This window comes from Ambystoma mexicanum, chromosome 13, assembly GCF_040938575.1.
Source record: "Ambystoma mexicanum isolate Mex_15411 chromosome 13, UKY_AmexF1_1, whole genome shotgun sequence".
NCBI classification, from domain to species: domain Eukaryota; kingdom Metazoa; phylum Chordata; class Amphibia; order Caudata; family Ambystomatidae; genus Ambystoma; species Ambystoma mexicanum.
In genome coordinates this window covers 675,131,163-675,151,908 of record NC_090938.1, presented here as the reverse complement: position 1 = coordinate 675,151,908, position 20,746 = coordinate 675,131,163, and the positions used below count along the sequence as shown (strand labels likewise).

The 20,746-nt window shown below is 48.6% G+C and overlaps 1 protein-coding gene across 1 annotated transcript in view; it reads right to left on the bottom strand.

Annotated features, from left to right (window-relative positions):
* Positions 1-10,882: 10,882 nt before the first annotated feature.
* The window catches only part of LASP1 (LIM and SH3 protein 1), a 640,230-nt gene continuing 630,366 nt past the window's right edge, over positions 10,883-20,746 (bottom strand). The window contains exons 6-7 of the mRNA XM_069634699.1: positions 15,952-16,067; positions 10,883-14,805 (exon numbers count right to left, since the gene is read on the bottom strand). Of these exons, the coding sequence (XP_069490800.1) occupies positions 14,632-14,805; positions 15,952-16,067 (290 nt within the window). The 3' untranslated portion in view covers positions 10,883-14,631. The remainder of the gene's footprint in view (positions 14,806-15,951; positions 16,068-20,746) is intronic.

The following is a 20,746-nucleotide window of genomic DNA, read 5'->3' as shown; positions in this document are numbered from 1 at the left end:
GTAAATCAATATCTTGGTCTGAATCCTCCCTTTCCTCAAAAATCGAGGTTAAAGGGGGATACATTGGTTTTTGGAATGGTATAAACCCCATTTCCAATGCAGAAGGAGCCATCATCACAGGCCTTGAAAACGTCGATGTCGTCGACACCGACGTGAAAGTACTCGAAGGCGCCGTGAAAAGCGTCGAGAAATGTGTACTAGGCCTCGAAGAACTCGAAAGGATCGGAGTCCTGCTCGAGAACGACGTCGACGTTCTCGGCGTCGAGTCGGAGGTCTTTTGTCTAACCGTTGGCTGTGGAGTAGCCGTGGTTCTTTCCTTCACCGGCGTCGATATCGGCGTCGACGTCGGCGTCGACTCGATCGACTGATGCGCCGATGGATCCTTCGACAACGGCGTCGATGGCGCCGACCTCTGTTTCGAAGGAGTTTTCGACGATGGCGTCGATGATGCTTTATCTCCCGATGGCTCGAGGCGCTTTCGGGTTGACTTTTCCGCCGGGTACTGCGACTCGCGGCGTTTAGATTTTTTGGGTTTTTTACCCGGGGTATCACCCTCAGCTGTCTTCGAGGGGGACGAGGCCGCTTTCTCGAAGACGCTTAGCATCTTTTTCCTGAATTCCTCCCACTCAGCTTGCGAGCTGCGTTTTGTGGGGCAATGAACTCTCTCAGGAGAACTCGACGAAGATGACGAAGGGGATCTCCTACGTCTCTTCTTCGAGTGTCTCGATGTCGACGAGTGGTGGGAGCCACTTCGTGATCTAGATCGAGAGTGTTTTTTATGGTGAGGAGACGAACGTCTCGACTCTACCGAAGAAGCTTTCGAGGAAGTTAAAGTTGACCTACCTCTCTCGAGCTTCCCCCTACGCTCCTTCAAGGCTTTCGCCGTCATGGAAAGGCATTCCTCACACTCCGAACTCTGGTGCGTGATTCCCAGACACCACAAACAGACCCTGTGAGGGTCCGTCAACGACATTTTCTTCCCGCAGTCTCGGCACTTTTTGAAACCGGACCGAGGGGTCGTCGGGTCGGAGGAGGATGCCATCGATATCGAGGTAAATAGTAGTTATTATATACGTTTATCTTGACGAGAACTGAGCAACGGTGTTCCGAGGCACAACGAAGCGCGGAAAAACGGAACTGAGCAACGGACGCTGCGCGCGGCCTTTATAGGCAGGATGACGTCGACATCGGCACGGAGGCCGTCGAGGGTCATCGACTCGGCGATCATCGACGCGCAGCGCCCTCTGGCGAAAAAATTTTCCGAGGCCAGCAAAGCTGAAGGATTTATATATCTAAGATAAGGAATACGTCGGAGGACACAATCCCTTCGAAGAACAAGTTACTTTCTTACCTGGTAACATTCTTTCGATGGGATGGTCCGACGACATATTCCATATCTATGACAGGTAATGTCCACAGCTGTGCTGCTTCGGAAAATCTTTGGCGTCTGCGTCCTGCGTCGATGCGCCGTCCCCGAGGACCTCCTCCGACGGCCGAGGTCACCCGATGTGATAAGTAGGACGCACGACGCCCATAGCCTCAGTTATAGTTTTTTCCCAGAACGTGTGCCACCAGTTTTCTGCCAGTCAGACACACAAGGCCTTGCGGAACGCAAGCTGCAATCGCAAAAGAATTTCTGCAGCGGGGAAGGCAGGGAGGGAGCGATATGGAATACGTCGTCGGACCATCCCATCGAAAGAACGTTACCAGGTAAGAAAGTAACTTGTTCTTCAAGGGGATTGGGTCCTTCGACGTATTCCATATCTATGATAGACTCCCAAAGCAGTACCAAGCAAGGAGGTGGGAAAGAATTTAGAATACAAATTTAGCATGCCCAATCAAATTGCGGAAAAGAGAACTGCCTTGCCAAAGGCCAGATCCCTCTGATGGAATCGAGGGAATAGTGACATACAAAAGTATGTACTGAAGCCCAGGTGGCTGCATCACAGATGTGACGAATAGGAACTCCCCTCTGCAGGGCAGTAGATGCAGCCACTCCTCTGGTCGAATGGGCCCGCAAGCCAGCCGGAGGGTCCTTACCCGCCAAGCGGTAACACTCGGAGATAGCTAAAATAATCCAACGAGACAATGTCTGTTTCGTCAAGGCTTGTCCCAAACGCTTTCCAGCGTAACCAATGAAAAGTTGATCGTCCACTCTGACCCGGGACATGCGCGAGATATAAAAGCTCAACGCTCTCCTAGGATCAAGCCTATGGAGCCTCTCCTCTTCCTTACCAGGATGTGGAGGAGGATAGAACGCCAGAAAAACAACCTTCTGGCTCAAATGAAATTCCGAAACCACCTTCGGAAGAAAAGAAGGACGAACTCTAAGGACAACCCTGTACATGTGAAATACTGTGACGGGTGGCTTAACTGAAAGTGCCTGTAACTCACTCACTCTGCGAGTGGAAGTAACCGCTACTAAAAACACAGTTTTCAGAGTTAACAGCCTCAAAGGGCAAGAATGTAAAGGCTCAAACGGAGCACCCATAAGAAACTTAAGAACAAGGTTCAAATCCCAACCTGGCACCAAAAAAGATGACGGAGGGAACACATTAGTGAGCCCTTTCAAAAACTGCGAAATTAAAGGAATCTTAAAATAGGAACACTTCTGACGAGTGCTTAAATATGGACAGCGCCGCCAGGTAACCTTTAATGGTCCCCACTTGCAAGCCCCTGTGGGCCAAAGAAAGCAAAAAAGACAAAACCATGGGAATGTCGCATTCAAAAGGATCCACATTCTGAACTCTGCACCAGTCGCAGAACTTTCTCCAACGGCAACGGTACAGAGACTTTGATGCCGGCCGCCTGGCCAAGAGCAACACCTCCATCACGTCTTCAGGGAGGTCCCAATCCTTATACCTCAACCTTTCAGAAGCCAAGCGTGAAGATTGAGGGATCTGACCCCTGGATGGAGAACCTGACCCCCCCTCCCGTGAGAGCAGATCGTCTCGGTAGGGAAGACGACGTGGAGGGCAGATGGACAAGTCTAGAAGGTCCGGGTACCATGTCCTCCGGGCCCACGCCGGAGCAATGAGGATCATCCGGGAACCGAACCTTCGTAACCTCCGCAACACTTGCGGGATGACGGGGACTGGAGGAAACTCGTACAGCAGTGGGAATGACCACTCCACCACGAATGCGTCTCCTAAGGCTCCTTTTGGAGGAAATTCCCACGAGCAAAACTTTTCGCACTTCCGGTTAACACTGGAGGCGAAGAGATCCACTTGAGGGGTCCCCCAAAGGGGCGAAGATCTCCAGGAGAATCTCCTGAGCCAGCTCCCACTCGTGAGAGATCGTGCTCTGCCTGCTCAGAGCGTCCGCCGTCTCGTTGTCGTCTCCGGCCAGATGAACTGCCGAGATCGAAACTTCCTGCTGGATGGCCCAGAACTCGAGCTGCATCGCCTCCCTGCACATCGAAAGTGACCCTGCCTCCCCCCTTTTTGTTGAGGTAGTGCATGGCCACCGTGTTGTCCGTCAGAATCAGGACACTCTTCCCGCGCACAGTCGGCAGAAAAGCCTTCAGGGCAAGCCTGACGGCCCTCAGCTCCGACAGATTGATATGGAGTCTGGACTCCGACGGAGACCAACGACCGCCGACTGTCAGCTCGTTGGCATGAGCTCCCCATCCCGTGAGGGATGCGTCCGTCACGATCGTCACCTCCGGCCAGGGCAGCCAAAATGGGGCACCCTTCATCAGATTGCCCTTGACGGCCCACCAGAGAAGGTCCCGGGCTACCGAGGGCGGCACCTGAACAGGGTCCGACAGCCTGCCGGAGGACTGAGACCACTGGAGCTTGAGTGCCCACTGCAAAGATCTCATCCGCAGACAAGCCTCTGGCACCAGAAGAATGCAGGATGCCATGAGGCCAAGCAGTCTCAAGAACTCGGACGCTGGGACAGTCTGGGCAAACAAACTTGTCCACCATCTGCTGAATGTGAAGAGCCCTCACCTGAGGAAAACACTGCCCCAGGGACGTGTCGAGCACTGCTCCGATGTATTGGAGCCGAAGCGTTGGTGTCAAATGGTACTTGTTTAAATTGAGGGAGAAGCCCAGCCTGTGAAGGGAGTGGCAGGTGACGGACAGATGATCCAGGACTTGCTCGGGAGAGCTCCCCCTGATCAACCAATCGTCCAGGTAAGGGTAGACATGAATCCCCTCTTTCCTGAGATGCGCTACCACCACCACCATGAGCTTGGTGAAAACCCTCGGGGCGGAGGTCAATCCGAATGGCAGGACCCGAAACTGAAAGTGCAAGTCGCCAACCGCGAACCTCAGGTACTTCTTGTGCTTGGGATGGATCGGCACATGGAAGTAAGCATCCTTGAGATCGAGAGACACCAACCAGTCCTGAAGTTAAAGGGCCTGGAGGACTTGAGAAAGAGTCACCATCTTGAACTTGTCCTTCCTAAGGAGTTTGTTCAAACCGCGCAAGTCCATGATGGGTCTCAATCCCCCCCGTCTTTCTTTGAAATAAAAAAATAAGGGGAATACCATCCCTTGTTCCTCTCCGCTACAGGCACCAGTTCTATGGCGCCTTTCTCCAGAAGGGCTTGAATTTCCTGCGCAAGGAGCGGATCCGGACTCTTCAAAGAGAGGTTCCCTGGTGGATTGTCGTGAGGCCTCTGCCGAAAAGGAAGACAGTAGCCGTGGGTTATGATCTCCAGAACCCACACATCCGAAGTAATGGCTTGCCACTCTACAAGATGCTGCGCCAGCCTTCCCCCAACCGGCGAACCATGGGACCTGGCCTCATGACTGAGTGGTAGCGGCTGCAGCGTTGCCTGAGGGCAAAGAGGCAACTGCCAGAGCGGCCTTGGCACCTCGAGTACCTTTGTTTCCACCTCTGGCACTCTTACAATGGCCTCTTTGACTGCTAGCTCCTCTCGCTTTACTGAAGGAGGAGTAATAGCGAAAGGAACCTCCCCTCCATTGCTGTCCCCTAGGACGAAAAGGCGGAGGTTGGCGAACTGCAACGCCCAACGACTTCGCTGCAGCTTTGGAGGTCTGCAACCTCTCAAGGCTCTCGTCAGCCTTGCTGCCAAAAAGGTGTTCACCATCAAAGGGCATGTTGAGGAGCCAGGACTGCACATCAGGAGCGAACTCAGAATTCCTCAACCACGCAAACCTGCGCATCACGGTGCTCGCCACCATGGACCGGCTGACACAATCTGCCAAGTCCAAACCCGACTGAACGGCCTCACACATGCCATCCTGAACCATCCCGCTCGACCCCTTCGGGAATATGATCAGCCGCTAATGCAACACAGTTCCACAGAGTGTGTGTGAAACGAGACAAGGCACATATGGAGTTGGCCGCCTGAAGCGCCATACCCCCAGAAGGAAACACTTTCTTCGCCCAGCCGTCAAAACATTTGTCGTCCCTATCCGGAGGGATGGTAGGATACGACGCCTGCTTTGCCGGGGCCGTAGCCACCTGCACCACCAAACTCTCCGGGGTGGGGTGCCTAGACAAGTAGCAGGAGTCGCTACTGGCTGGACGGTATTTTCGCGACAAAGACTTGCCCACTGCCGGGAGACTCTCCGGAGCAGTCCAAGCCGCCGCCACCCTTCTCTGCAAAGCCATATGAAAAGGCAAAACCGGGTCAGTGAGTGGACCGAGATCAATTATGTCCGTGAAATCATCCTGAACGAACTCCCCTGGGGGAGCTGACCAACTCAAGTACTCGGTAACCCGAGACATAAGGCGCTGATATGACGAATCGGCATGAGTGCCAGGCTCCGGCCGACAAAACTCCACCTCCGGAGAGGTGTCCAGTCCACTGGCATCATGCAGTGACTGCCTCAGGTCATCAAACTGACTATGGCCCGAGATAAGGTCATCCGGAACCATAACCGGTACCAGGCCGCCATCAGAGCCTTCATCACCCTCTGAAATGTACTCCAGGCGGGGAGAGGTAGACCAATGCGGACCAAAGCAGTGCCAGACCTTAGCTGTAGCCTTTTTAGGGGCAAACCCCGTGCCACGGGGCCCCTCCGACACCACCGCCTCGAAAGGCGTCGAGGGCGCAGAGCGAGTCGGCGCCGACAGAAAAGGCGTCGAGGGCGCAGAGCGAGTCGGCGTCGACAGAAAAGGCGTTGACGTCGAGCGAATCGGCGTCGACGTCAGCTGCAACGCCTCCAGCATCTGCTGGAAAAAACGAGTGTCCTGAAGATGGCCCAATATTTGTTTTATTGACCACCGCAGACAACAATGGTACTTTAGTAAGGGCCGAAACATAGGTCGACTCCAAAGGAAAACCTAATGTTTTTTCCTATGTCATGCATATTGTAAACAATGAATATGTAAATTGTAGAACGCCGTGTTTGTAAAACATGAGTGGAATGAAAGGTATGATTGGTGCATATAGAAGCCAAAAAATTATGTTTTTATAAATTAACATTAAAAGTGATTTATGCATTTGTAACAGTGTATCCTGTCCAAATATTCCCCCCCCCAATCAGGTGTTTTGTCTGCATAAGAAATAAGCAGTCACACTGTACCTATACCTGCGTTCTCATAGGACCACGAGAGAGGGGTAGTCAGTCCGGTTCATAGTACGTGGGTTGCCATCCAGGCCTGGATGATGATATACAGCCTATTCACCAAGGCCAAATCCTTGTTGTAATCCCCAGAAAGAGGGAGGAGAATCTGGGTATCGTCTGCATAGTTCGTGTAGGTGATACAGAGATGGTCCAGATCGTCAAAAAGGGGCTTAGTAAATATGTTGTACATCCTGGTCTTCCTCCTCTTCAAAAATGGACCCGATTGTCTTAAAGAAATCAGCCTTTGGTAGAGGCTCGGAAGACCTAGCTCGACCAACGGTTTCAAAATCCGCAAAGGCATTAAAGGCACCTATGGCCTTGACAAAGGTACCGGCTTCGAAGGCCCAGGTATGTGCTCCTTCACAGGAGTCGAAGAGGAAGGCTTTGCCGTTTGCCTGTGTCGAGACGAAGACTCTTTGAACACGTCACTTGAGAAGTGGTCTGTGCAGACACCCTGCCAGTCTTACTAGACGCGGTGGGCTGTGTAGCCTTTGTGGGCTCTTTCAGGAGGGGCACTCAGAGCTGCCTTCTGGAAAACCTTCAGTATTTTTAGACAGAATTGTTCTCAGTCAGTGGGAGATGCCAACTTAATTGGGAAACTAACTTGTCTGTCAGGAGAGCAGCCCGACGAAAACTACCTATGACGTTGTTTCTTTGCTTTATGGAAGAACGAGCAGCGAGATCTAGATCAAGCACTTTCAGTGTTTTGAGTGCTTTATTTCCTGAGGAAACATCCCTGGAGTCGTCCAAAGGCCTCCTTTTTGAAAGGGTAATAGAAGGGGATGTTGAAGGGGTCCTACATTCCACAAGTTATTCCTCAAGGGGAAACCTCAAGGCCTTCACTGGTCCACACCCAGACTCCACAAACTGATTTGACGCGGGTCCGTAATAGACATTAGCCCCACATTTGGAACAACGCTTGAAGCCAGTCTTCAGTGTAGACATTATTTGATTTTGGAGAAAATACACAGAAGGAATTTGCTACTGTGAAGAATCGTCCGAAGAAGGCTGAGCATACAGAAAAAACGGAGTCAACGATTGCGGCACGAGCTACTATCAACCAGCGACGATGTCATGGCCAAGGACAGGACGGAGGCCGCTGAGGGCGATGTCTCGATATCCGATACTAAAGCTGCAAGACTTACGGATATATCAAAGATTCAGAATATAGGGGAGGACACAATCCATTAGACCAAAAATATATATGTACACACAGACCTATACACTTTTTTACAACCTCAAACAGACTCACTACTGGTTCTCATCTTTGTGCTATTGTAACAGTCACCCTTCGTGGGAATGCCTCCACCATCTGTAAAAGTGTTATCGCAAGTCATTTCTGATGGAAACTGAAAGCCCTATTCTTAAATAAATTCAAATACAAAGTCCAGCATCCAGTCTTTAGCCTATGAGTAAACCTGGTTTCATGCATCCACACCACTGTGCACATGTCGGCACCTCTACTAGAGGTTTTGATGTAGTGGATAGAAACCTCAAGCAGGTCCTCAGTGATGAGCTTGGCTTCTATTAAAAGTTTTAAATGCTTGCTTTATTCTCAATGGGAATAAAAGCTTGAAAATTGACTATTTCCCATCAAGGAATTTGGTTAGCAGCAGCCAGAAGTGCATCGACATTGGCCTTTCTGAAGTGCAAAGAGGCATTGGTGTAGGCCTTGTGACTCAAGGCCTCCTGAAGTACGTTATCCTTAATTCAATAAGCCCGGTGATGAGAAGCTGCACGAGGTAGGCGGCTTAGGTGAAGGCGACGCAAAAGCTTCCACCACCTTGAGAATTGTGTGTGCATGCTCCCTTGACATACTGGTGCGCTTGTGCACCATCTTTTTTGAGTTGCTCATTTTGTGAAGACTGGATTGAAGAGTGAGACATTAGGGCCTTTACCTACCAAAGTGGTGGAGCCCCTGATGTTAGGTTTCAAGAGAACCTTGGGGTGGATCCCAGCAGCAGAGACTGGGAGAGTCTCGAGCATAAACCCAGGAAATCCCAAGGTACCCTCTGCAAGGATGTCATTGGTAACTCCAACTCCCTCTGAACTTAATCCGGCACTAAGAACCCTCATCCCTAGAGCCCATATCAGCAGTTATGGCCTCAAGTGCACCCCCAGTGGGCTTTGGAGCATCCAGGGGACACCTCCCGCACGTGGCAATCCCAGAGAATGAGTAGCCATGCCGGAATGCCTGTGAGAATTAAAAAAAAGTTCCTCCCTCAATGGATCATGAAGCCCTCTGACGAACTTCACAAAACAGGGTGGGAAAGCAAAAAAAAGAATCCTCCATCGACTAATTTTCGACGAAGCGCACAGGTTCCGAAGCTGAACACACTGGGCAAGCGTTCCAGACGTGGTCGGTGACCAGCCATCTCAGAGACTATGCATGTCTAGGGCTGGGAATAGCCTGAAGGAGGTGTATTCTGTTATTACCGCCATACAACAAAGGTACGGCAGTGAATTCGGAGGTGCAACAGCATAAGGAATTCCAAAGGAAAACCTTTTATGAGGGGGAAACTGAAGCAACAGAGAAAGGTTGCAGTGGTGCAAACAGCATCCTGTGCAGTTGAGTGGAAATAATTACTGAAGGGCAAGGCCGGTGGGAGGGATCAGCATGGGCGGGTGATCTCAGGAACTCCCATGCAACAAATTCAAAGGTGATGTTCTTTTTTGTGGTGCAAAAGGGTTCAGTCCTATCCCAGTACTCCCATCAGTATTGAGCAAAAGCAACAGGACATGGTGTAAGCTTTGTCTCCTGTAGAAATATAACTATAATGCCAGAGGAAGCAAAGTGTGAAAGAAGAGAGAACATCCAAAGAAACAGAATGGATATTGTTTTCAATGCACAAAGAGCCTGGTTCATGGACTGCTTTACTGCGACCTGGTGGAATCCATTCAGGCCGCCTTAAAGATCACCAACTTCCATTGAGAAAGATCCAAGCTCCAAAAACGATGTCCTCTGGTTGCAGGCTGATTAGAATAACAATTAAGGGGAGGGCGAAGGAGCATCTACCGCTCCTCTCGCCCACCGCCCTGGAATATAAGCCTTTCCGTTACAGGAAGCAGACGTCAACCTGAGAGATGGAGCCGGTCTGAAAACTATACTCTGTTGGACCTATGAGGAGAAATTTAAATCATACAATAGCCTACACGTTTCAGGTTTCTCGATCACCTTGCCCATCAGAGGGAACCGAGGAAAGGCATTTAGAAACTTGTAGGACCAGTTCAGGAGAAAAGCATATCTGCTAAGAAGGCAAACACTTGTGAGGCTTACAGAGAAAATGTATATGCCCTCAGCTGGGCTGAATGGCGCCACAGAGCCCCCTTGCCTACAAGAGTATGTGAGCCCTGGGACTTTTGCATATTTAGAGTAGGGCGACCATGGCTCCTCGCCTCCACCCAACAGACCACTTTTTTCTGCACTTCATTACACCCTCAGTTGTGTGGACCTCAATGGAACAAACAGGATTTACAGCAAGAGTGGAGAGTTTCCTTCTCATTAGGGACCCATATTATGTTTCCTTCCCACAAATCGCACTTCAGGACGCCCAACCCTTCAGATTCCAGTAGCTGTATGCCCAGTTTACTGCAAGTGCTTATAGCCTCGATAAGAGCCAGCCCTATCAATTGTCCCCATTAGCGAGGTTTCTAATGTTCTTGACTTCTCAATTAGGTTTCTTCAAAGACATATTAAAGGGAGTGATCCCTCAGGGCATGCCACATTCACACCCGTGAGGCAGAGGTTTCAAAACCATCTCATGCTGCAAGTTCAGAAGAAAGTTGCTGACCAGTTCTCAGATTTGAAAGCTAGGCCTACTGATCTAGACCTGGACTAGGACTCAGTTGTGGCCTAGACCTATGCATTCCAAGTGTTTTCACGCCACGGAAAAATGTCTGCAACAGGACCTGCACTCCTTGAAACCCGTAACCTCAGGAATAGAAGGAAAGGTCCAAGAGAAAAAATAGTTTAAGCTGTGCAACAAATCTCATGGCTCCACAAATATTTCGTGCCCCATAGCATGGGAGAAAATAACTGGCAGTTGGGGCATGGAGCATGCGCAAGGGAGGTCTTACGGTGTATGCCTGTGCCAAGTGCTTTTTGAATTGTTGCTGCTCTGCATCATTGTCTGATCCCAATCCCCCCCACCCTGGGTGACAACCCATACAAATTGGAGGCTAGGGGACAGGAGGCAGACACAGGATTACCATAGAGGTTACAGAAGAAAATACATGCACCAGCCACACACGAGACACCCACAAATGAAACAACATACAGCACTCCCACTTGAAACGTAAACTGCACTGAATAAAGTCAGCCAAAGTCAGCCGGGTAAAAATTATACTTTTATTTAAATTTGAGAAAACCAAGAATGACATCTGTTGATCCTTGAGTCTCTTCTCTAATACATGGCCAAAATGTTAAAAATGCTGGGCTGCCCCAGGTCACAGGTGGAAATAAAAAGGTAACCTTGTCATGGGAGAGCAGGTGCATGCAGCTCCCCCGACCAACTCCCAAGACAAGGCATCACACACAAGAAAAAGGGCCACAAAGACAGATGCAATTCAAAGTTAATTTTCATTCTTATTTTATCCATTTGTCTATAGATACTTTACAGCTATGAAAAAAGGCAAAAAAGTGCATTTCTGTGGGAAGAGGAGAGATTGTTTTCCAGAAACAGTACAGGAGAGGAGTGGTAGGGCACAAACAGGTCTTGGGTACAGTTAATGAATGTTCAAGCCTAAATTAAGGTCCCACAGTCAGTTGTGTTATTTGGTCCACTATTAAAAATGTATTTCACATTGTAATAATCTCTCTCCTTCCTTTGGTCAATGATTAAGATAAGTGGCTCTGCTTCCCTGTGCCCCTTTTCACATTTCCCATCCCCTCTTCCGATATAACTTCAGTCCATTTGGTCCGTCATTACGTTTCCCATGGCACCTGTTGGCCACTCAATACTAATTTTACCAGGCTATGTCCATGTAATTTCTGACTTCCTCAGCTGTAGAAGCATACCACTTGCCTACTTACTGTAGGGTCTTCACACACATTGCTTTTTAGAGGCCTCCAAATCCACATTCATTGAAGTTTAAGTTTTAAAAACTTTGATCAAGGCCTCACGCATGAATTAAAGTGTAGTTTCTACCCTTTATTTCTGGAATGCTATAAATTCAGCGGTCCTACTGATGCTCCACTTCATACGACACAAAACACCCAGTAACAGAACCTGCCGCAAAGAATCCCATTTCCAGCCTACAACTTTCCACACAGTAGCAGTTATCCAACTCGGTAAGCAAAGAGGAAAGCTGTTGTACAAGATGGTCTCCAGTGAAAGATAATCTTCTGAAAAACATCATGAAAACACCTTTACATTTTATTATTCTCAATAGGTCTTCTTGGCCAGCTTGTTTTCAGCAGAAAACCCCTTCAGAGCACAGCAGTAGCAACCTTTGGCAAAGGTGGTATCAAACCAGATTGCCTGAAGTGCTTGATGGTGCAAATATGCAGCAGTCCTCTTCCATTCTTCACAGCTCGGATCCCATTTAACAGGAGCTCAATTTGGACATACCTACCAGAAATAGTGGAGCAAACCTGTTTTTTCTGTCAAACATATCCAGTCCTGAGACAAGTTACAGCCTGTGAGAACAGGATCAGACCCATCCTGTACCCATGGTGCAAAGAACAATATTGGATTGTATCACAGTTACATGAGATGAAAGTTTCTTGATTGCGTTAGAGAAAGGTAGTGTTTCATGCATCTGAATAACCAGATAGTGCAATCAGACCATTGGATACAAACAGCACTAGCAAATTGGGGAGATGCTAGTAAGGCTGCATCTTCTAAACAAATTGAATAGTTGCATTCAATAAACTTCCCCCAGTGAAAAGAAGAAATACACAATTTATGGCATTTTGAGCTTGCCCAGCCCAATCAAACTGCATGCACAAAGACTTTGAAACCAGGCCAGTGCTGGACCACGAGTGGTCCAATCACGGTAGGGTCTTTTAGTCAAATGTGTGCTTCCGCAATGGACTTCCCATAAAATGGCCCAGTGTTGAGGAATAAAACCACTCCATCTCACCTATAACACGTCACACTATCAGTAAAATCATTCTTCCACCAAACTGGGGGTTCTCACTAATAAGGAGCTCCACAGTGTACTTTGCCATCTGAATGTGGAAGTGAAGGGGCGGGCCATCAGGATAGGACTCACAAGATACTTCTAGATTTTTTTTAGGTCAGATTAGTTAGTCTCAAAGCGGTCATTCTTGGAAGACCTTCCAGCCCACAATGTTTAAGTCACATTAACGCAATGAGGGAGATCTGCAAACATCAAAGTTCTAGTAAGGTGTTTCCAGAAAAACAGAGAAGTTAAATAAAGAAGGGAATCAAACGGGTGTGTTTCACCCACAGCACATTGTCAATCTGTGGTGGTTATGTAATCTTGAAAGGCTGTGCAGTAGATGTCAGCTGGTTTAGAAAAACTGGTGTTTTGAAGAAGCTTGATCATCATCAAAACAAAATTACAGTATATCACATATGGCATGGGGGAAGCACAAAATTAATAAGGAAAGTAATACGATTTGGTCTTTAAAAAGGTAAGGTCTCTCTTTTTTTATAATCAAAGTAAACCATGCTTTGTGGAGGGGCATGAAGGGTCGACTGTGTTAAGAGCAAATCAAGTTGGACCTTAGCTGTCCTTATTGGACTTCAAACCGTGTGTATAAGGTATTAGAAATGAGTGGGACACAAATGGACGTCAAAGCAAGAGACCGTTTAGACTCTTCCTGCATTTTCTCTCTAGATACTAGTCCTTTAGGGTGTGTGCATTTTGCACTTGAGTGTGAGCCTCCAATCCAATGGTCTTCTCTTGTAACAGTCTTAATAAACCAGCATGTTTCTAGTATGTTTTCATGATTTTATACAGATTGGTTTCGTTTTTTGGTCTTTTGTTAAGACTGCACAAAAAGGAAGGAAAAGATGCCCTTTTCAATATTAAGACAAGGAGGGCGAGGGTGACTGATGCCTGGAATGTCTGAAGCGTGGGCTGTCTTAAAAGAGACTTTGAGCAGAGAGTCTATAGGATCTAGAGGAACCTTTCCGTTGTTCGGGTAGGCTATGATGGGTGAAGCAGGCTTTCAGCATTGTGAGCCATCAAAGACCATACGCTCTGAGAACATACCTTACCAGCTGAGCTGGAGTAGATTTTGGAGGGAAGCGAGGATCATCTACATTTTGCGACACCTAGGTTCTCAGGGAAGATGCAGATGCCAACTACACCTGGGTAGACTGCATAATTAATAAAAAGACTGTCAGCATTACTAGACAGACTGGTTGTGGAAATAAGGTACATTCCCAGAATATAGGCAGTGATCTATGAAGAAAACCTCTGGAGGGCTTCACCCAATATGTTGCAGAGCTTCAGCATCTCGCTGGGAAGTGCTTGATGCAGACACTGGTTCTGCATCAGATAGCACAGTGGGTTTCTATAAACCATACACCCCAAAATCCCAGTTCCTACATATCAGCATATGAAAGGGGCCCATCTGAATGCTCATCTCTACTTTACCCTACTGTGCACAGGTTTCTTGCTCAAGCACCAAAAAAACACTGCATAGAAACCTTTGTTAGAATGTGATGCAGATAGCAGTGGTTTCACTCCACCAGCATTCAAATGTTTTGCTTGAAGGCTCAAAAAGGAACAGCTGTAAACTTCCAGCCAAGGTGGATGGTCAAATCTGCAGAATTGGCCGAAGTCAAGGATGTTTCTTCCTGCTTCCTCCCCTGCCAACTCCCACACATACACTTGTGCCTCAGCATTGACAGAGATCAGTTACCCATCAAAACCTGACAGGTAAGAACATGATAAAGAAAGGCTAAAAAGCAAAAAGGCGAAATCTCTGTAATCAGCTGCAGTGAGACGGGCCCTTCGGACGGCCCTGGAATGAGGTGGCTGACGCTGCTGTGCTTGGCGCTGCACTGGAATGCTTCAGATGGGCTGCACATGTTAAGACAATGAGAGGGACGGGATGGGAAGGGTCCGGTGGCGTTGCTTGGCATTGCAATACTTGGCTGCCCTCTTATAGGACTTCTACGTAGTTGGCGGGCAGCATGCCGGTGTCTCCAGTGCGCTCCACCGTGCCATACATCCAGCCTTCATCAATCTGCTGCACATTGACGATGATGTCACCATCCTGGAACGAGATTTCGTCCTCGTCTGCTGCATTGTAATCATAGACTGCTCGAAATCGTTTCTGAAACAGTAAATAAAAAAAGAATCATTGACTAAACAGTTGGCTTGTACTTTTGGCTCCATCTGACCCACTCGCCTCCTACATCATAAACACATGGGCATTATATACCTCAAGATTTGAACTGTCCACTAGCCATTGCCTAGTGGTAATTGAGTCTTGACGATTAAGAAATTGTGTGCTGTGTATGCACACAATTGAGGTGGCAAGGGACGGTTATGGCTGGCTAGCAGCTTGAAATGTTTACCACTGCTTCAAAGGACTATCAGACTCCCTACAACAGTGACTTCCATTATGTATGAAGGAGGAACACTCCTTCCTCAAAACAGACAGCTGATCAGTCACCTTATTCCGGCTTTGCAATCTCCAGTGTTGGGTATGTTGCTGGAATAGCAGGAGAATGCAGCATAAACTGTACTGAATTGGCATAGAAGCGTAGACCCAGTGAAGGAATAGTAACAGATGCTGCAAGGCGGGCCAACGGGCACTGTCAGAGCTGTATGTGAGCTCCAGATCATGAATAGGTGTATTAAGACTAGAGCTGGGGTGCACTGACAGACCTGTATGTGGTAATTCGAACTGGCATAGCGGTTCTGCAGTCATGACAGACATTCACCATGAAGCACCACAAGCCAAATCTGGACTACCTTCTGACATTCCAGCAGGGCAGGAGCATGGGCAGTTCTCACCCCTCCAGTTATTGGCTACCTCCCAACTATAGAGAGTGCATTTGTCATGCTACAGGGTTTGTATATAATATGTACCTTCTGTTGGAAGGTCCAGACAAGCAAAAAACAGGTTTCATGTAGCAACAATGTTACAGATCTGCAACAATGCTTCTCCATTATGATCTCTTTCTAAGAGTCAAGGACTTGGTGGAGTAATTCCACAGCAGACACTTGGAGATTAGCTTTGTAGCTAAGCACGAGATCTATGAAAGTTAATGCTAGAGAAATCCTATTTTTCTTTAGTGAATGGTTGTGCATTAACCAGAGCGAACGCAACCTGCAGCACCAACATAGGCACATGTAAGTGGGAGGACCATTACCTGGCGGCTCAGTCACTAGTTTTTCTGCTCACTCCAACTCTTCCGTTAAATACCAAGTACAAAATAATAGACAACAAACGTTTGTAGAAAGTGATACTTACCCCTCCAGAAGGAGCCGGGCGCTGGGGGGCAGCCACCGCCACTGGCTCGCTGTAGCCATAGGATTTGGGCGCCTGCTGCTGTGGCTGGATCTGTTGAGGCATCTGCTGGTGATAGGCTAAAAAAAAAATGAACAAAACTCAGGTGAAATGCCTGTAATTAACTTTTGTAGTGCTAAAGCTTCCCAGTCATGGCCAACATCCAGACTGATGTAAACCATCACTTCTGCATATGCCCTTTCCCAAAGGTACAGCAAACACCTTCTGCCTAACTCCCTTCTTTCCCCATGTATGGGGAAAAAAAAAATGTCCTGAAAATGAAATTTATGCCAAGCCAGCTGCAATGAGGACAACAAAGGAGCGCCTCCTTGGTCTACTCAGATGACACGTTCCTACCCTTCTCCATTGCCCGGCTTTGCTGCCTTTTATTTGGTGACTAACTGGTAACATGTTCTAGACAAATCGGCTGTGTTTTTTCCAGCAATTATTTGTTCCAATACCATCTTAAAAGTCAAATGCACATTATTCCAACCCACATGTGCATCAGGCTTAACTAATGTTTGCCAATTATACTTTTGTGAATATTGCTCGTGGACTTGCAACTGGTTTGGACTTACTTTAGGAGTTTAAAACCTTTACCAACAGTGTCTGGGCACTTTTCAACTATACCAAAGTTAGGCTCTATATTTACATAATTAGGCGAATAACCATATTGGTACAGTCAAATTGAATAAATTATATAAATAGAAAATGACTCACCATAATGTACTTAGTCCATAGTCCCCGTTCTTCAGTACTATACTGTATGGGCATCCCTCCCTAGGGGACGGGACCAGAAAAAAGCATTTCCCCTTTAAATTTACAAGCACGCATAGGCGCGGTTATGGGCATGCCCACGCCCCTATATCCCCACGCCCCTATAGCCCCACCCTCCAGTGCCTGGCCCCAGTCCCCTTGTATGCGCCGGACGGCAGGACTAGCCTGACCCAATTATACTGGGGGAGGCCATGGGGTCCTATGGCGGAATGGGGACTATTGACTAGGAGTACATCAGTCACTATGGTGAGTAACTTAATCACTCCTACATTCTGTCCCCTTTCCTCCATACTGTATGGGCAATTACAACTGATAAAGCCAAAAGGCAGGAGTGACTTTGATCACTTAGCATAGTTCGTGAGGACAGCTTGTCCAAATTGAGCATCCACCCTGGAACCAACATCTAGACAGTAGTGCTTACAGAAAGCTGATGGCAAGGCCCATGTGCCTGTCTTACTAATGACCTACCATGGCACCGGTCTCTGGAAAGCTACAGCTGCTGCTTTACCCTTACCGCATGAGCATGCATGTTTTAGGGCATGACATCTGCAATTTATAAGACTCAGTGAAGGTTTCCACCATCCACCTTGATATGGAGGCCTTGGAGGTTTGCCCTCCCGGAACTGATCAGCCAAACGTGACTAGAAGCGCATCAGACTTCCTGAACCATCCTGTCCATCAACAGCCTTGCCGAACAGGTTTGAGTCCTCCACCGGCTTGTTGATTAAGGACGCCCGAGTCTCTGGCTTGAACACGGAGTTCTTCAACCAGACTTGACGTTTTAGCAGGGTACCCTGGGCTAAAGTCCTTCCCGCTGTCACAGCAATATTTTTTAGACTGTTGTGGTTCACCTCTTTACCCTCAGATACAATCGTAAGCAGGCGAGTACGCACCGGTGTAGGGACCTCCTGTAGGCCTTCCTGCAGCAGGTTCCATTGAACACCTAAGTATCTGGCCAACAGCGTAGAGTTCCTGGCTATGTGGGTATAGTATGCTGCCGCAGTAGAGATTCTCTTTCCCAGAGCATACAATTTCTTACATTCTTTGTCAGGCGGTGCTTCGCCTGTGGACAAGGGGAAACCTACCCTCTTCCTTGTTGTTGTGACCACCAGAGAATCCGGGTTGGCATGCCTCCCTAATCTAGAGGAGGTGAGTAGGGGGCAGGGCGAAAAAGGTTTTCCACCAGTGGATTAACAGCCCTGCCCATATTAAAAAGGTGTGAGGGTCCGGGGTAGAGGACAGCCAAGGTGGGTCATCTACTGGCTGGTGCCCCCCCCCCCCCATCCCTGGGTGTGATCAGTAGGATCATCCTGTAGGTATGGGTCAATAGGAACTCCTTCGGTGAGGTCAAAAACCTCTTTATGAAGTAAATCAGAAGTCCTCTGGAACTTAGCCATTGGTGTATAAGGATTTTGTTCACTTGGCCTCTTATGAGCAAACCTTTCAGAAAAGTCTACAAACTTTTCCAGCCTGTTCATGCAACCCTCAAACTTCTCTATGGTCCATGACGAGGAGCCAGATGAGTCTAGAGGAGGAAAGGGCTCTTCCTGATGATCCTCCTCCCTAGAACGTCGAGATTTCTCAACCAGAGTCTAAGATAAGGATAGGTGACTTTCAGAGAAATCTTTCTGCCCTTCCTGGCGTTTCCACGCATCTTTCGACGTGTCCGTCGATTTCTCTTTGTTTAACCGCCGAAACGATCTTAGCGATACCCTCGCTGATGTTCAGTGTTACAGGGAGGTGTTTGGCCTCTGTAGGCGGTTGCACCGTAGATTGACGCAACCAGGACCTTAAGCAGTGTCGACACTCTCTTCTGAGGAGTCTCGACGTCCGCATGGCTTTTGATGCTGGCGCCCTTACTTTTAGACTGTCTGGACGCATGCTGCTGCCGATCACGTGAATCGGCGGGTGCAGTCGAAATATCAGACATACCCTTTGGCACCTTGGAACGCTTCGACTGAACCATAGAAGTGGCACCAGGGGTTGTGTACTTTGTGCTAGTATCGGGTGCATCCCCGTCACCGGGGTGTACATTCCCCATAGCAGGACTTAGGTCGTCCCCAGCGGGGCCGGATGTCGTGGAGCGAGAGCGCTCTGATGTAAGGTCAATGGCGTCCGAAGTGGAGCCTTGGTCGTCGCTTATCTCATCACACACGGCGGTGGAGGGGGCTACCCTCGGCCTGAGACATAGCGTAGGCTGCCCACCGCTTTACTCAACGCTCCTCATTAGTCTTAGGACGTAGGAGCTTACAGGCCTCACAGGATACCTTGTCGTGATTATGGGGAAAACACTTATTGTGCTGCCGGTGCTTGGCTTTCCATGGGAATTTTCCCTTAAAGGAATCTAAATGGTGTCCTGTCCCTAGCTCAGGAATTTAAAAGCAACGACAAAACCAAAAGGGACAAAGAGGGCAGAAGGAAAGACATTGTAGAAAATAATAGAAAACGCCCCAGGCCCCACTCTCCCTACTGTATAGGCCGGCCAGAAGGCCCAGAGCCCAGCCATCGAAGAGTGTTCTTTAGCGGTCTCCGAAGTGGTTCAGGAATCGTTGGGAAGGGGACGATAATATAAATATGACCGGAGATCAGGAAATACATTGCAATTTGGTAAGAGCTCTGCATAAGGCGACCAGCTAGCTGGGCACAAAAAAAACAATCTGAGGGACCTCGATGCGTGAGGGATTTTGCGTACACTACACGTCACGTTAGGAATAGTGTTACAGGCATGCCCATGTCGACGTCCCCTTTCGATCCTCGAAAGACAAGATGCAATACTCCGCTGTTACCACTAGATGTCATACTATATGCACAGCATGTGATTCTAAGCAGAACAAGCATCAGAAAACTACTTTTGGTAGACATTTTGGATGGGTCCTCATGACAACCTTGTCTTTGTGGCAGAGTGTATAAGGCTCTGATGCCACGAGCACCTGGATCACACTTCTACGTCTAGCACATGTCAGACCAACTAACAGAGCAGTCTTGAGCGACACACTTGATGTCAGTGGTAGCCATGGGTTCGAAAGGCTTGTGCGCTAATGCAGCGAGCACCACATTGGAGGGTGTGGACTCTTGACTGGAGGGTAAAGTCTGGTTAACCCTTGCAGATGCCTCTTCACTAGAAGGTTGGCAGAGGAGAAAGATTGTTCTTCAATATCCCTGTATGCCCCAATAGCTGCCAGACATGTGCAACAGGCATCACACTGCATTCCAGTGGTGGCTGGTTAAGCTGAAAAAGACAGCGGGAGCAGGACACTGGATCTATTCTCTTGTCTCTGGCCTAGAAACGGAATCTGATACACCTGCTTTTGTACTGTAGTCTAGTGGACTCCTTTCTCGCCATTTGGATATCCACACTGGACTGTGAAAGCGCTAGCCTCTGCATCTTTATTTAGTTGCTCAGGTACCAGGCTGAGAGGCCAGGGAGTCGAGCTGAGGGTGAACGACCGCCCTCTGCCACACCCCTCCCCCCCGGTGTTAGAGCTGCAATGGTCCCATCGAGGCAACTGTCCCCTGAACTGCTAACCTCACCAGGCCAGAGTACCAGACACTTGCTGGCCAGTCCAGTACCACAGAATCATCCGACATGGAGTCGCGTCCTGAAAAATCTGCAACACCCACTCTATCAATGGCATCGGACGGAATGCTTAACACCACAGGTTGTTCCAGGAAATCTGGAGTGCATCTCCTAGTCACAGTCTGCCCTTCCCCATCCAAGAAGCAAACCGTCTGCATTTGGTATTGTTCCCAGATGCAAAGAGGTCCACCCCTGAGTGGCACCAACACCTGAGCAGGGAGCCAAGGACTTACGGGGGTAGCTCCCATTCGTAGTTGTCAGTCTGAAGCCTGCTGAGTGTGTTGGTCTCTGTGTTGCTCTCTCTCGGCAGGTGGACTGCACAGAGATCGATGCCCTGCTACAGGGCCCACTCCTTGATCTGTAGAGTAAAATTGCACAGAGCTGGCGCCCTTGTACCTCCCTGCT